The 14,869-nt window shown below is 33.5% G+C and overlaps 1 protein-coding gene across 5 annotated transcripts; it reads left to right on the forward strand.

Annotated features, from left to right (window-relative positions):
• Window positions 1–3,939: 3,939 nt before the first annotated feature.
• LOC122581806 (sister chromatid cohesion protein PDS5 homolog A) lies at window positions 3,940–14,650 on the forward strand. 5 transcript variants are annotated; one of them, XM_043754089.1, is made up of 32 exons: window positions 3,940–4,139; window positions 5,401–5,604; window positions 5,676–5,857; window positions 5,954–6,080; window positions 6,159–6,380; window positions 7,048–7,264; window positions 7,357–7,502; window positions 7,620–7,750; window positions 7,849–7,998; window positions 8,096–8,147; window positions 8,469–8,666; window positions 8,759–8,932; window positions 9,024–9,178; window positions 9,263–9,389; window positions 9,478–9,627; window positions 9,696–9,755; window positions 9,845–9,981; window positions 10,334–10,451; window positions 10,553–10,693; window positions 11,033–11,232; window positions 11,323–11,473; window positions 11,576–11,920; window positions 12,020–12,583; window positions 12,661–12,740; window positions 12,814–12,865; window positions 13,028–13,114; window positions 13,194–13,231; window positions 13,351–13,410; window positions 13,480–13,706; window positions 13,823–13,977; window positions 14,067–14,228; window positions 14,319–14,650. In XM_043754089.1, the coding sequence occupies exons 1-32, from the start codon at window positions 4,056–4,058 to the stop codon at window positions 14,361–14,363; spliced, it is 4,941 nt and encodes a 1,646-aa protein (XP_043610024.1). In that variant the 5' UTR covers window positions 3,940–4,055; the 3' UTR covers window positions 14,364–14,650. The 5 variants fall into 5 exon arrangements, with proteins under 5 accessions (XP_043610024.1, XP_043610027.1, XP_043610025.1 ...); XM_043754092.1 differs by having other exon boundaries at window positions 13,486–13,706; XM_043754090.1 differs by having other exon boundaries at window positions 13,197–13,231.
• The last annotated feature ends 219 nt before the right edge of the window (window positions 14,651–14,869 follow it).

Raw genomic sequence — 14,869 nt, forward strand, 5'->3', positions numbered from 1 at the left:
AATAATAATAATAATAATAATAATAATAATAATAATAATAATAATAAAAGGGTTGTTCATAATGGGAGAAATCAAAAGTTATTAGAAATAAAGACATATAAAATTATTGTTGTTGTTATTATTATTATTATTATTATTATTATTATTATTATTATTATTATTATTATTATTATTATGAGTCTAGTTATCTTTTTTTAGTTATCTGTCTCAAATCTCAACCTTTCATCCAAGGTTCACAAAGGGGAGTAAAGCGCCTCATTTTGATACAGCCATACAGATACCTTACTTTTATTATCTAATCATTCTTATTTTATAAGTCCAGAGAATATGTAGAAAAAACCCATTACATTAAAACTTTGTGGCCTTAGTAAATGGTGAGTTTTAGCCTAGCCCACTATATAACCGACATTGACGCTCAAAAAGCGCATGTAACGCCCCCATAACGTCTGTTACATTGCCCCCACGGATGTTATGGGCAAAAAGAATTTCCCTCCGTCCCTTTTTCAACGCCCAACGGATATATTTCCTTTCTCAATGGTTCTTTTCTTTTCTTTTTTTCTTTTTCTTTTATTTTATTTTTACTTTTTAACTATATTAAATTTGAGAGTTATTGGAATCTATCACTCCAAAGGGAAAGCTCACTTTTTTTCTTAACTCCACATGTCATGATGTCATAAGTTTGAAGGTTATGGGACCCCTTGCTACCTTTGGTCTTAAAGACTAAATCGATAATTAGCTAATTCAAAGTTAAAAAAATTAATATAAAAAATTAAAACCACTTATAGTAATAATAATAATAACTAGTTGGTTATGGACCCCATGTTACAAGGCTTCAATACAATCCGTTTAATAAATTATGCATATAATGTTCAAAAAAAAGTTATATACATTTGAATTTTATTTATTTATCGAGTACACTAATATTTCGAGGGAAAATGTATAATTTGTTATTTAATTAGGGATAGCCATAAGATTGGTCGGGTCTCAAAACTCACGAATATATGGTACCGGTCCTCGTCCCATATAAGGCGGGATCAGACGGGACGCGAACGAAAAATCCAGTATTTGCGGGATTTTGTCGGTCTCGTCCCGATCCCAATCACATAAACCATCAAAAATCAATACTGGTTCCAATCTCACTTAGAACTCGGTATCACTTCTAGTACTAGTACGGGACTCGGGACTTGAAATTTTCAGCTCATCCCTATATTTAATGACTATGTCTAGCTTGTAATCTATATCTATCTATACTTTCATACTACTTATTAGGAATTGTACACCTCATGTTAACAGTGCATCCTTAAGTTTTTCTTTTATGAAATAGGAAAAGAAAGACTAAGAAAACTTTCATTTTTTCATTCTTGAGTTTTTTCTTTAAAAGAAAAAACTGAGAAATAAAGAAAAACTTAAGGCTTTTTTTATCCAAAAACTTTCCAGCCAAATATGGTCGGATTTGGACATAAAAGCATACATCAAAATATAAAGTACCAATCCACCCCTTGAATCTGCTACTGCAACCGATCTATGCTTGAATATTCTGCTATTGCATCAATGGAATCTGTTAATGGCAGTAACTGTGGAAACATTATGGGTTAGGTTCTTGTATTTGTAATCAAGGGACGGATAACATAAAAGGAGGAGGATATGGGTTTTTGAAAAAGTGAATAGTGAGGAGATAGAGGTTATTTTATGGTCATTAAGATAAATGAATGAAATCATAGAATATAAACAATAGATAAATAGAGGAGGCGATGGCGGTTATTTGATGGTTATAATAATATGTCTATTATTTTTATGGGTTTTGTTAGTGACAGCCCTTAGGGTTGTCAGTAAAAACTAATTGGGTGCATTAAAATTTGTACGTTGCTGTTAGAAAAATCAGGGGGCGGTTTTTAATATATAATGTACAAGTTTTTAAGCATGTAATATGTTGTTAGTGACAGGCCTTAGGGCTGTCATTATCATTATTTTTATTGATTTATATAATGAAGATATAATTGTAAATTTTTGTTTTATATCCTTTCTTTTCAATCTATTTTTTTTAACTCAAGAATGTTTTAACATCAATATGATTTTTAATCTTTTCTTTTCAAGTTTATTCCTTTCTTTTCTTTTTCTAAATGTTAAACTCGAGAATAGATCGAGGGTAAAAGTTACACAATTTGAATGCATAAAATGACAAATTACCCTTATATATTAACAATGAGATAAACAACGGGTCTTCAACTACTTATATATACTTATATATTTTATCAACATGATTAAAAACGGAATTAACAATGACTTCTTTCACAATATATTTGGGATCACCGCATTGTGTGAGTATCAAGATTTAAACTGACCAACTTGTCCAGTTATCCTTTAAAAAACTACATAATACGAGTAGTAAACTTATCTATGGGATGGTCTAGCATCCACTTTTGTAGTATCCGTTGTTACTTGTTAAAAACGTTTGATTTTTTTTAACGTTATAATATAAAGCCAACTGGGATATGAAAAAGAATATTGATTTATTAATATCAATTTAAGAATATTCATTTTTTATTTTAAACAAGCAATATTCTTTTGATATAAAAATTGTATAAGTTTAATTTTACCAAATGATTTTAGTTATATAAGGTTTAAAAAAAGGGAAAAATTCATTAAAAGGTAACCTTTTTACTTAAAATTCATAATAAAGGGAACCTATTTAGTTTTCATTTATTAAAAGGATTTTGTTTATGAAAAATTCTCAATAAAGGTAATATCATTAGTTTTTAACAATAGACCTCCGTTAAATGTCACGTCGACTTGTCACGTCATTAAAAAAAACTATTATGTCATCTCGGTGCCTCTCTGTCTCTCTCATAGTCTCAATATACATGATATCTGTCTCTCTCATAGTCTCAATATACATGGCATGTCATCTCAATTTTTCACATAATTAATTTTACGAGTTTTATGAATATTCAAAATATTAGTGTTTTGTTAACAGATGTTTAAAGGGATTCCTAAACCAATCATTTGGAGGGATTGCTAAACGACTAGAAGACACAAAATAATACTCGTAGTCTATTAAAACAAATGGTCTAATTTATTACCAGGTATTTGAATATTTAAAGTATTGATGCTGGTTGTATTACTGCCCCTTAGCTTACTGTTTGACGAAATTGATCAAAGAAACACAATTATGATGTTATCCGAAATGAACTGAATTTATGCGTACTTTAAAGCTTGGTGTACTAAGCTTGTGAAGATTGAAAAATACAATTAAAAAACTTAGCCGCTAGCTTGATCATTACACGGAAAAAATAGAAAATTACAATACAATCGTTACTTTTCTTGATGATTTGGTATCAATGCTTGTTATCATTCGAATCTCGTCATCTTTCTCAATGTCGTGGCAAGTCGATGAGACATTTAATAGAGGTTTGACGTTAAAAACTAACGATATTACATTTATTGAGAAATTTTCATAAACGAAATCCTTTTATAGACGAAAACTAAATAGGTTTCCCTTATTTGGAAATTTGAGAAAAAAGTTATCTTTTTATGGATTTTTCTCTTTAAAAAAGATAAAATATTGAGATATCCGTTGCCGAACTGATTGCAAGATATCATGCGAGTTAATACAGATGAGATGTAAATATAAACAGAAATTAAAAAACAAAAAAAATTGAAATACAAATAAAAAGATTTTTAAAATACGTGCTGTAGAGAAAATTGAAAAAATTTAACAATTAGAAGATGTGAATTGTGTACAACTCTACGACATGGATAATTTTATTTTTTCTTTCTTTTTTTTTTATTTTTATTTTTTATTTTTTATTACAACGACTTTCCTTGCGGTAAATCTTACTTTCCAAATTTACACCCGTGTAATAATACATACATACATACAGATATCGATATATATAGATGACACATACATATTTCTGCCTGAAATCAAACACACTTCAAAATTTTCACACACACACACACACACAGTTGAAAAAACTTGCTGGCTTCTTGTTCCAAAACTCACCCCTTCTCTTTCTTCTATCTCTCTCATGGTGATTTAAAATCAAGAAACAACAATGGCTAAAAACCTTCTAGAAGAAGTTGGATCCAAACTTGAAAATCCACCTGCAAATAAAGATGCACTTATCAAACTCTTGAAGGCACTTTTTTTTCCCTTCTCATTGCAATTTTAAAGATTCAATATAATTTTTAAGTTTTGGTTTGTGGGTTTTTATAAAATTTGTTTCTTTTGTATAAAAATTGTTGCTTTTTTTTATTATAGAAAGTGTATCTTCATTTTAGGGTTTTGGCTTATTGACTTCTCATTACAATTTGTAGTTTCAATATTCTAAGTTTTGGTATCTGGGTATTGGTTTTTATTGTATAAATTTTGTGGGTTTTGTTGGGGAAGCAAGTTTAATTATTTAATTTGGAATTTTCTTGCAATTTGTGGGTTTTTGTAAAAAAAAATAGAAGATTGTTTCTGTGGTTTAGGTTTAAATTTTAATTTTGTGTTTTTTGGAATGTGCTATTGTTTTGAGATATCTATGTATATGTATGTAGAATTTTATGTATAGTCTGTTTAATTAATGAAATTAGGGTTTAGTTTTTACCGAGTGAAGAATAATTTAACTTTATCATATAAACGGATGCCCTGTTCAGGTAGGGTGGGTGTGGGGGTGGGGAGTTCTTTTACTATGATGTACACGGCTTAACCGGGGATGCCAGGCACCGTTTCTGAACCTTTCCTTAGCCATCCCCGAAGTTTTACCTAGTGGGATTCAAACCCAAGACCCCTTGTAAGTTGTGATGACCTCGAGATGTTAACACTGTGCCACTTTGGAGGTGCTTGTTTAACTTTATGATATGTTTGGGCTTATAATTAGACTATTATCAATTCCACTTATGAGTTTTTATCGGTAAAAAATCTGAATGGACCACTTGTAGAAAAAGATCTGTTAATTTGAAAATTTAGTATTCATTTGGTAGAATTCATGAGCTCTTTTTGAGAATTTTGTGAATAATGATTGGAATTAGGGTGGGTATGGAGGATTGAGGATGGTAAGAAATGCGAAGTTAGAAGTTTGGATCTTTTAATCATGCGTATTTTTAGTTATGACTATGGAGCTAATAATTGAAAACCAGGTTTTGTTAAGGTGAAAAGTTACGTAGAAAGTGTTTGTCTAGTGTTCGAAAGCCTAATTTTTTTAAATCAAAGATGACCGAAGAGCACAACATTTCATAATCATAATAAACCTGATGACTTCTAAGCTAATACTTAAACTTAGGTTTGGTTAAGCTGAAAAGTTACTTAGGTAGTGTTTATATGGTGCTCGAAACTTTAAATTTAGAAATACAAGAAGATGGCAGAATGCAAAATTGAATTCATAAACGTAATATGTACGGTTTGCATTCATGCAGCAAGCGGCGGCATCTTTGTCGGAAATAGAGCAATCACCGTCAAAAGCAGTATTGGAGTCTATGCAGCCTCTTGTAACTGCAATCGTAAAGCCAGAATTGCTAAAACATCATGATAAAGAAATTAAGCTTCTTGTTGCCACCTGCACATGTGAGATAACCAGAATCACTGCTCCTGAAGCACCATATGATGATGATATTTTAAAGGTACTTTTTTTTGTTGCTATTTTGGATCTTGGTTATGTGATCATTATTTAATAGCATTTCTTATCCTTCAGGACATATTTCATTTGATTGTAAGCACTTTCAATGGGCTACGAGATACCAAAGGACCATCTTTTGGGAGGAGAGTAACTATCTTGAAAACTGTAGCTAAATATAGATCATGTGTCGTGATGTTGGATCTTGATTGTGAGGAATTAATCAAAGAAATGTTCAGAACATTTTTCGCTGTTGTCAGGTTTGTCTTGATAATTAATGGTATTGTACTCTTATTATAATGTCATTTTATCCTTTACGACCAAAGTTCTTAAATGCATTTTTTAAATACATGCAGTGATGAGCATTCTGAGAGTGTTATCTTATCGATGAAGACTATCATGGTGGTTCTTTTGGAAGAGAGTGAGGAAATTAATGAGGACCTTTTGCTCATTATTCTTTCTGTTTTAGGCCGAGATAAGAGAGTAGGTTTTTCTTTTTTCTAACTGTCCGCATTTCCATAATTTCTTTAGAGAATTAAATTTGGAAATATGATTTGACAGGCCATAACTATGTCTGCAAGGAGGCTTGCTATGAGTGTTATAGGGCATTGCGCTGTAAAACTTGAACCAGGAATTAAGCAGTTTATTGTAAAATCAATGTCGGGAGAAGAGAGCAGTCCTTCAATTTCTCAAATTGATTACCATGAAGTTATTTATGATATCTACCGTTGTGCTCCTCAGGCCTTAGCAGGAATTGTGCCCTACCTAACAGGAGAGCTCTTGGTAAGCACTTTTTTGTTCCTTTCTTGATTTACTTGTGCCTTAGCAACCATGGCCAACATCTTGAAAGTGATTATCTGATTTAAATAGTTAGAATAAGATAACTAACTGTAAAAAAGCGGGATGTAGAAGATAATGCTCAGTTGTACAGTTGTACTGCTGCTTGTTGAAGTTGTAATAATCAGATAATCAGCTGTTTGAGTATTTGAGGAGTTCTGTTTAAGGAAGTGATGGATTGTTGGAAAAGACATTGTTCTATGATGAGAGGTTACACATTTTGTGAAATAGGGTTAAGGTCTCTCAAACTAGGCAAATGGAGGGTAAGTAAGTAATTACATTTACCCTTTTGATAGTAGTTTTGTTTTATCTGGTGTGAAATTCTTTTTCTTTTTTTAAGAGGTGTGTGAAAATTATTTGACCTTTGACTAATTAAATAGGTGTAGATGCAGAAAAAATTCTAGCCAAACATTAACAGTGATTATTCCACCTTCAGATCACAATAATAAGCTTCAAAGCACGAATTTGACGACACCATAAGAATCGTCTCATTGTAATTTGTGTGGCATTGTTTTATTTAATATGTGTGCCGTTCCTTCCTATTATAAAACCAATCTGTTGATATACTTTAGCAAGTTCTGTAAGTTAACTAGTCAAGTAATGACATTTACAGACAGATAAAATAGATGTTCGGTTAAAAGCAGTCAAACTGGTGGGAGACCTTTTCTCTATCCCAGGAAGTAGCATTTCTGAGGCATTTTACCCAATCTTTTTGGAGTTTTTAAAGAGGTTGGCTGATATAGTTGTTGAGGTACGGATGTCAGTTCTTGAACATGTCAAGCGCTGTATGCTGTCCAATCCTTACAGATTAGAAGCTCCTCAGTTAACCGGTAATTTACACTTCATACTTTTGTTGCATTTCATTTGGTCATTTGCAGTGTTACTAAACAGTTTTTATCTTATCTTATTATTTTATTATTAGCTGCGCTATGTGATCGCTTGCTGGATTATGATGAAAGCATACGCCAAAAAGTTGTTGCAGTAGTTTCGGACCTAGCTTGCCATGAACTATCTTCTATTTCACTCGACACTGTCAAACTTCTAGCCGATCGACTTCGTGACAAATCGGTATAAACTTTTCCTTTTTTTCATATATAAAGTTGATTCTTTGTTTCTCTTCATTTTTTATGTGAATATTTTACTATAACATTAGATTGATACCAAATATATAATCGTTAAATACAGCTCCCTGTGAAAAAGTATACCATGGAGAGGCTATCTGATGTGTATAGAACTTGCTGCTCGGATTTAACGAGGGATGGTTATGATTGGATCCCCGGACGAATTATAAGATGTTTTTATGACAAAGATTTTAGGTATGTAGAGCTTCTTAGTTGTTCCTTACTATTATGGTTAGGTATTTTTATATCAATTTGAAGAGTGAATGTTTTTATAAATATATTTTGAGTTGCAGATCAGATACAGTTGAACACGTTCTGTGCACCACCCTTTTTCCAGCTGACTTCTCAGTCAGAGATAAGGTTACAACGTGGATCAGAGTATTTTCAAAGTTTGACAGTGTGGAGGTAAAGGCTTTAGAGAAAATACTGGAGCAGAAGCAAAGGTTTGTTATGATAAATGGATCTTTTTTGTTCCTTGTTATTGTTTGTGATAAATTTGCACTTTTAGATTAGTTTGAAGTTCTGTACCTGGATTTGCAGGTTACAGTTGGAGTTGCAAAAATACTTTTCTCTCAGGGAGATGTATAATAAGGTTTGTACTTCATCAATTGCTAATAAAGGCGGCAATTTCATTTATGTACTTTTGAATGGGTCAATTTGGATTAACTTCTAAGCGTCAAATGGGTAATTTAACAATGTTCGTTTAAAAGTAAACGGGAAATGAGGTTAAAGTCCTGAAATATTGTATGATTATTGAGTTAATAATTTATATCATGTGTAAGAGACTAATTATTTATAAAAATAAATATTTCTGACAAAAAACAACTTGACCTGTACCAAATTTACTTGCACAGGACTTACGTGTGTATAACTGTATATGCAATTATATGGTAACCTATTTTTCCCCCCTAAGTTTCAGGAAAGTGATGCTTCAGATATCCAGAAGAAAGTTACACTTTGCTTTCGGGTCATGTCTCACTGTTTTACAGATCCCACTAAAGCCGAGGCAGATTTCCTGCTTCTCCATCAACTAAAGGATGCTAATGTTTGGAAAATGTTGAGAAAACTACTTGATCCTAACACTACGTCTCTTCAAGCTTGTAGATATCGGGTAAGAGTTTGCTTTCATTGTGAGTACCCAAGATTTTACAAAATAGGCGCATCTATTGGATATATATGTTACGATTTTGTTTCGTTCTACAGGATGAATTGCTTAATGTTGTTGGTCAGAAACATCCGCTTCATGGATTTTTGAGCACTTTGTCTGTGAAGTGCTCATATATACTTTTCAACAAGGATGATGTTAAGCGTATTCTTCTGGAGGCGAAATCATCCCAAAATAGTCTGCTGACTCAGTCTTGCATGAATATACTTGTGGTAAACTTTTATTATTGCATTGAGTTTTTATTATATGTTATTGTGATGTGTGGTTCTTATGAGTTGGAATAAATATGATATTTATTTTCAGATTATTGCATCCTTCAGTCCTTTATTGCTTAGCGGGGCTGAAAAAGAGTTGGTTCATCTTGTTGAAGATGATAATGAAGTAATAAAGGAAGGTGTTTTGCACGTTTTAGCAAAAGCGGGTGGAACCATTCGGGAACTCTTGGGAGAAGCATCTAGGTTTGAAGAAATATCCATATCAATTTGGTGATTTTTAAGGCGTTCGTTGTATTGTCTGTGAAATCTAATATTATCTTTTTTCAGTACATTAGATTTATTACTGGAGAGAATATGCTTAGAAGGTAGTAGGAGGCAGGCCAAGTATGCTGTACACGCGTTAGTGTCTATAACAAAGGATGATGGCCTCAAATCACTATCTGTTCTATACAAGGTTCGAAAGTGACGTGTGTGTTTGTGTATTTTATTCTTATACAGCATGTCTCAATACTTACTATTTGATGTGTACCGAAAATGTACAGAAACTTGTAGAGATGCTAGAGAAGAAGACACATTTGCCTTCTGTTCTACAGTCTCTAGGTTGCATTGCACAACTTGCCATGCCAGTATTTGAAACTCAAGAAACCAAAATTCAAGGCTTTATAAAAGAAAATATACTAGGATGTAGTGAGGTACGAGTTGTGAATCCACTTGCTATCTTGTACTTGTTATTATGTATGATTAATATAACTTACTTCAGGAAACAAGTGACAAGACAAAAGAATCTTGGGATGATAAAAGCCAACGTTGTTTGTTAAAGGTTAGTTTATATTTCGTCAATCTATGATATCAAATTTCAATGGAATTCTCAAGTTTCTCATATGCATTCTGTCAAACTCTGCTGTCTAGATATATGGCATCAAAACTCTGGTGAAAAGCTATTTGCCTGTGAAAGATGCACATCTTCGTGTTGGGATTGGTGAACTGATCAAAGTTCTTAAGGACATGCTTTCTATAGGGGAATTCTCTAAAGATATTGAATCAAGGTAATGTGACTATTTCAAACCATTTGCTAATGGGTCAAGTAGATTTAATGTTCCCGGCCTCGACTTTTTTTCTTTGAATAAAACCTCATAAATCATTTTACCCAATAATTCAGGTTGTTATTGAAACAATATGATGTTCGTAATCATATTTTAGACCCTAGTTACAATTTAGCATTTTTGGACAAGAACTTTTTTGAGTCAACTCGGCATGTTTCAGTCGGTAGCATATGATTCCTGTCTTTCCGTGATCCATTAGACTTGTTGCCTGATCCTGCTTATTTATCCACCCTATTGATAGTTTGTATATTAAGTTTTTAAATATGATGCTCCTTCCTTTTTTGTTCCTCACCAGTTCTATTGATAAAGCGCATTTAAAGCTAGCTTCAGCCAAAGCTATTCTTCGTCTGTCAAAGCTTTGGGATAAGGCCATCCCAATTGATGTATTTTACCTCACTTTAAGAACATCAGAGGTATAATTAATAATTTGTTATTTCTCTCTTTTAATTTGTTTATATTTATGCAGCTTGGCTGAATGACGTATTTTATCTCAACTTTTTTATGATGTATATAGATTGGGTTCCCTGAAGTTAAAAAACGGTTTCTCAACAAAGTTTATCAATACATCAAGGACCGAAGTTTGGACCCAAAATATGTGTGTGCTTACTTCCTAGGCTTAAAATCTGAATGGTCACTGCAGGATCAGAAATCTGAGGTTGTATTTGTTGATTTTTTCTCGATTTTTTTTTAATTTGCTTGAAGTATATCTACAATATGTATATCTACCCGTCGATTATAGATCAATCGGTACCACCGGCACTATGCCCAAGGCCCCAAATGTGAAAGCTTACCAAATAAAAACACCCGGGTTTGATCCCTAGCATGTGGGGTGACTTGTGGTTGGGTGATTTGCAGGTGTCCGGCTCTTGTGGGTGGGATTGGTGAATACCAAAATGGTACAGGGAATCAAGGGGTTCCCTTCAAACTACCCTTTACCAAAATGTATATTAAAGATGCAAGAATGATATCTTGTTATTGAATTTTAATTTGACAGGAGTATTGTAATCTAAATGACATCATTCAGATGTGTCAGCAAGGAAAGGTAAGGCAACTTTCTATGCAAAGTGATGGAAACTCTTCGGTGGTTCATCCTGAGTATATGCTTCCGTATTTAATTCATGCACTTGCACATCATCCTTCATGTCCGAACGTTGATGAATGCAAGGATCTCAAAGCATATGAACCAATCTACCGGTAAATCATCCATGCTTTTTTCTATCTTTTCAACTGCATGTTAATTGAATGCGATTCTTTTGAATGTAAAATATTTGTAAAAATTTACAGGAAATTGTATGTATTCCTATCTATGTTGGCACTTGGAGATGAAGAAGGGAAGGCTGGCAAAAGTCTAAAGAAAGAAGAAGTTTTTTCTGTACTTTCAATTCTTCAAAGCATCAGGAGCTCTGAAGATGCTGTATCTACAAGCATGTCAAAGGTACAGTCACACACAGAAAGACCTGAAACAACATAGTTCATGCTGTATTGTAAATAAAATAGCCACATAAACAGATGTCATTAACTTTTATTACATGTTCAGAAGTCGTATGCTATCTGCGACCTTTGCTTTTCAATCACCAAACGTTTAGCACAAAACCAAGAAGAGCTCCAGGAACCATTAGTACATGTCTCTTTACCTCAAGTGCTGTATAGACCATATGACAAAAAACATGACAAGAAAGAAGAAATGGAGGAAAAAGAATACAAGAAAGAAGAAGAGAAAGAAGAGAAGAAAGTAGACGAGAAAGATGAAAAGGAGAAAGTAGATGAGAAGGATGAAAAGGAGAAAGAAGACAAGAACCATGTCACTGAAAGGCAGACATGGTTGGCTGATGCTGATGCTCTTGCGCACTTTGAGTTGCTTAATATGGAAGCTAATGACAGTGTATGTTCTTGTTAGCAATTTCTTATGTCACTAAACTTCACTAAATAATAATTTAAAATTTGAGAAGTTAGTGAAAATTGTGCATTTATTCTTGTTTAGGTTCCGTCAAATACTATTGAAGACGTTAAGCTGAAGGACAGTGAAACGGATGATAACGAGGTGCCTTTAGGAAAGTTACTGAAACGGATAAAAGCAAAAGTAAAAGAAAGGAAGGAGGCTATGAAAATTGGTTCTACACTACCTGCTGCCGAAACTAATGATAGTAATGTGGATAATTTTGATATTTTGGGGATGGTGAGAGAGATTAATCTGGATAGTCTAGGTGTGCCAAGTAAGTTTGAGTCCATTAATGGTCATGAAGTAGATAAAACTGAGGAAAAGCGCAAGAGGAAAAGAATACCTACTGAAAAAATGAATATGTTCGTGCCCAAACGTCAGAGGTCAAAAGAGCTGTCAGTTTTTGATAGCATAAAAATGAGTGACATAAATGATCTTTCTTTGGAGCCAACTCACTCAGATGATAGAGGTCATATACAAAAAGAATATGAGAATGGTGACAAGACTGGTGTGGGAAGGCTTAACAAGTATATGGATACTGATGGTAATAAAAAATCAGGATCTTCAAGGAAGAGAAAACCAAAAAGTGTTACAGGATTAGCCAAGGTTTGTTTGATATCTGACCATCTCAATCTTCACATTCGTGAATTGTCATTTGTGGCTTGACCTTTTCTTCTCTGCAGTGTTCTTCAAAGGAAGTGGAAGGTCACACTACAGATTTGATTGGCAAACGAATAAAAATTTGGTGGCCTTTGGATAAAGCGTGAGTTTATCTTTTATATCTACTAATAAAAGATAGTGCTATGGAATTCACTTTATAATTTGGCAATTTGCAGGTTTTATGAAGGATTAGTAAAGTCATATGACGGTCAAAAGAAAAGACATGTGGTAAGCTGCCAGTCATGTTTGTTTTGTTTCATTTCACATTTGATTGTTTCTTCCGCTATATTAATGCAGTACAGAGTGATTGGTCTAAATTTCATAATTCCTCTTGTTTCCATATTTTTTATTTCGTCATTACATTAACATGTGCTGTGTATTATGTTCAAGGTGTTGTATAATGATGGTGATGTTGAAGTGGTACGTTTGGACAAGGAGCGGTGGGAGCTCATTGCCAACACTCCCAAGGCTAAGAAGGTATATGTTAAGTTAAATTCCCGACATATCTGCATATAGTTCAGAGGATTGAATTTTTGTTTGCATTTCATCTTTACAGCAGAATAAATTGTCCAAGAGTCTACGCCCTATAGGAAGGTATGTAATATTTCTTATTATTTTTTTATTACATTATTCCCCGGGCTAAATGTTCCAATTTAGCAATAACTTTATTTACAATACAAGTTTCTAAGTGCATCTTAATTGTTTCGTTGCAGGTCCACTAAGACGAAAAGTAAAGTTTTGGATAAATTCAAGAAAATTAAGTCAGTAGACACGTAAGTAAAGATTATAGCTGAGTTAATTCTCATGAAAATAAGTGTTTAGAAGTCCTAATGGAACAATAGTGACAGATCTCCATCATCTATGGTAAGAGGCAAGAGAACCCCAAGAAAAAATACAAAGCAACGGAAAAAGGCAGTTAGCCGAAGAACTCTTGAATATTTGGAAGAAGAAAGAAAAGCAGATTCTGATATGGCAGAACCTGAGCCAGAACCAGAGCTCGAGCCTGTGCTCGAGAGTGATTTCGAATCAGAGCATGTCACTTTCTCTAAAGTTGATAATTTGGATACAGGTTATTTTTTATTTTTGGAGGCTATTTTCCAGATACGTCATATATGATGCGAATCATTTGTTGAGCTTGTCAATCATAGGACTTGACTTGAGCCATGTTTTTGTTTGCTTTTGTAGAAGAAGAATCAAGTGATAGAGAGGAAGCAAAAGATGCAGGGAATGGGTTCATCGAGGGACAGTCATCGGGTACAAGTGAAAAATCTAATGAAGATGACATTGACACTGATCCAGACACGCATGATGAGGCAGAGTTATCAGATGACATGCCACTTGTACACATCTCTTCATCTTTTCTGCCAGTTTTGCCATATTCCCATTTTTATTCACTCTATATTTAAAGATCTTGCTCGTGTGGATGCAGAGCGCTTGGAAGTCTCAAAAAGAAACTGAGAATGGGCCGGGATCCGATCAGGAAGAAGATGAGAAACAGTCATCGGGTACAAGTGAAAAATCTAATGAAGATGACGTTGACACAGATCCAGACACACATGATGAGGCAGAGCTATCAGATGACATGCCACTTGTACACATCTCTTCATCTTTTAGGCCCAGTTTTGCCATATTCCCATTTTTATTCACTCCATATTCAAATATTTTGCTCATGTGGATGCAGGGCGCTTGGAAGTCTCAAATTAGGAAAGCAGGTGAAAGCAAATAGAATATTAGTTGCTGATGGTTTAGGAAACAAGAAGATGATGGCATATAATTACGACCAACAGTACACCAATAAATGGCAAATACGGTGTGTAGCTGAACTAGTATGTGCAGTGACATATGCTTCTTTCGATTATTATAGGCTAATGTACAGATGTAGCTGATATGCTTTGGGTAACTGACTCAATTCTTTTGTTCAAGTGTGTAGATTTTAGCTTCATGTAATCACTAATGATAGTGTAAATCATCAAAGCTATAGATAGATACATAGCATCTTTTGCTTCCACATCATGTGATGCATTATCTTTTTTTTTTCCCCCTTTTTTTTATATGCTATTTGGGTTCATTAGATTGGTGTGTTTGTTGAGATTTACATATGGCCAAACTTAATCATATAAGATTTAAAAGATGAAAATCACCAAGCATTAGGTTGACAATAGTATCAAGACAAATGCAATTCATTATGTCTAATGTCCATACTAGTCGTTCTAGTCACTAAGATGTTTTGCT

This window comes from Erigeron canadensis, chromosome 9, assembly GCF_010389155.1.
Source record: "Erigeron canadensis isolate Cc75 chromosome 9, C_canadensis_v1, whole genome shotgun sequence".
NCBI classification, from domain to species: domain Eukaryota; kingdom Viridiplantae; phylum Streptophyta; class Magnoliopsida; order Asterales; family Asteraceae; genus Erigeron; species Erigeron canadensis.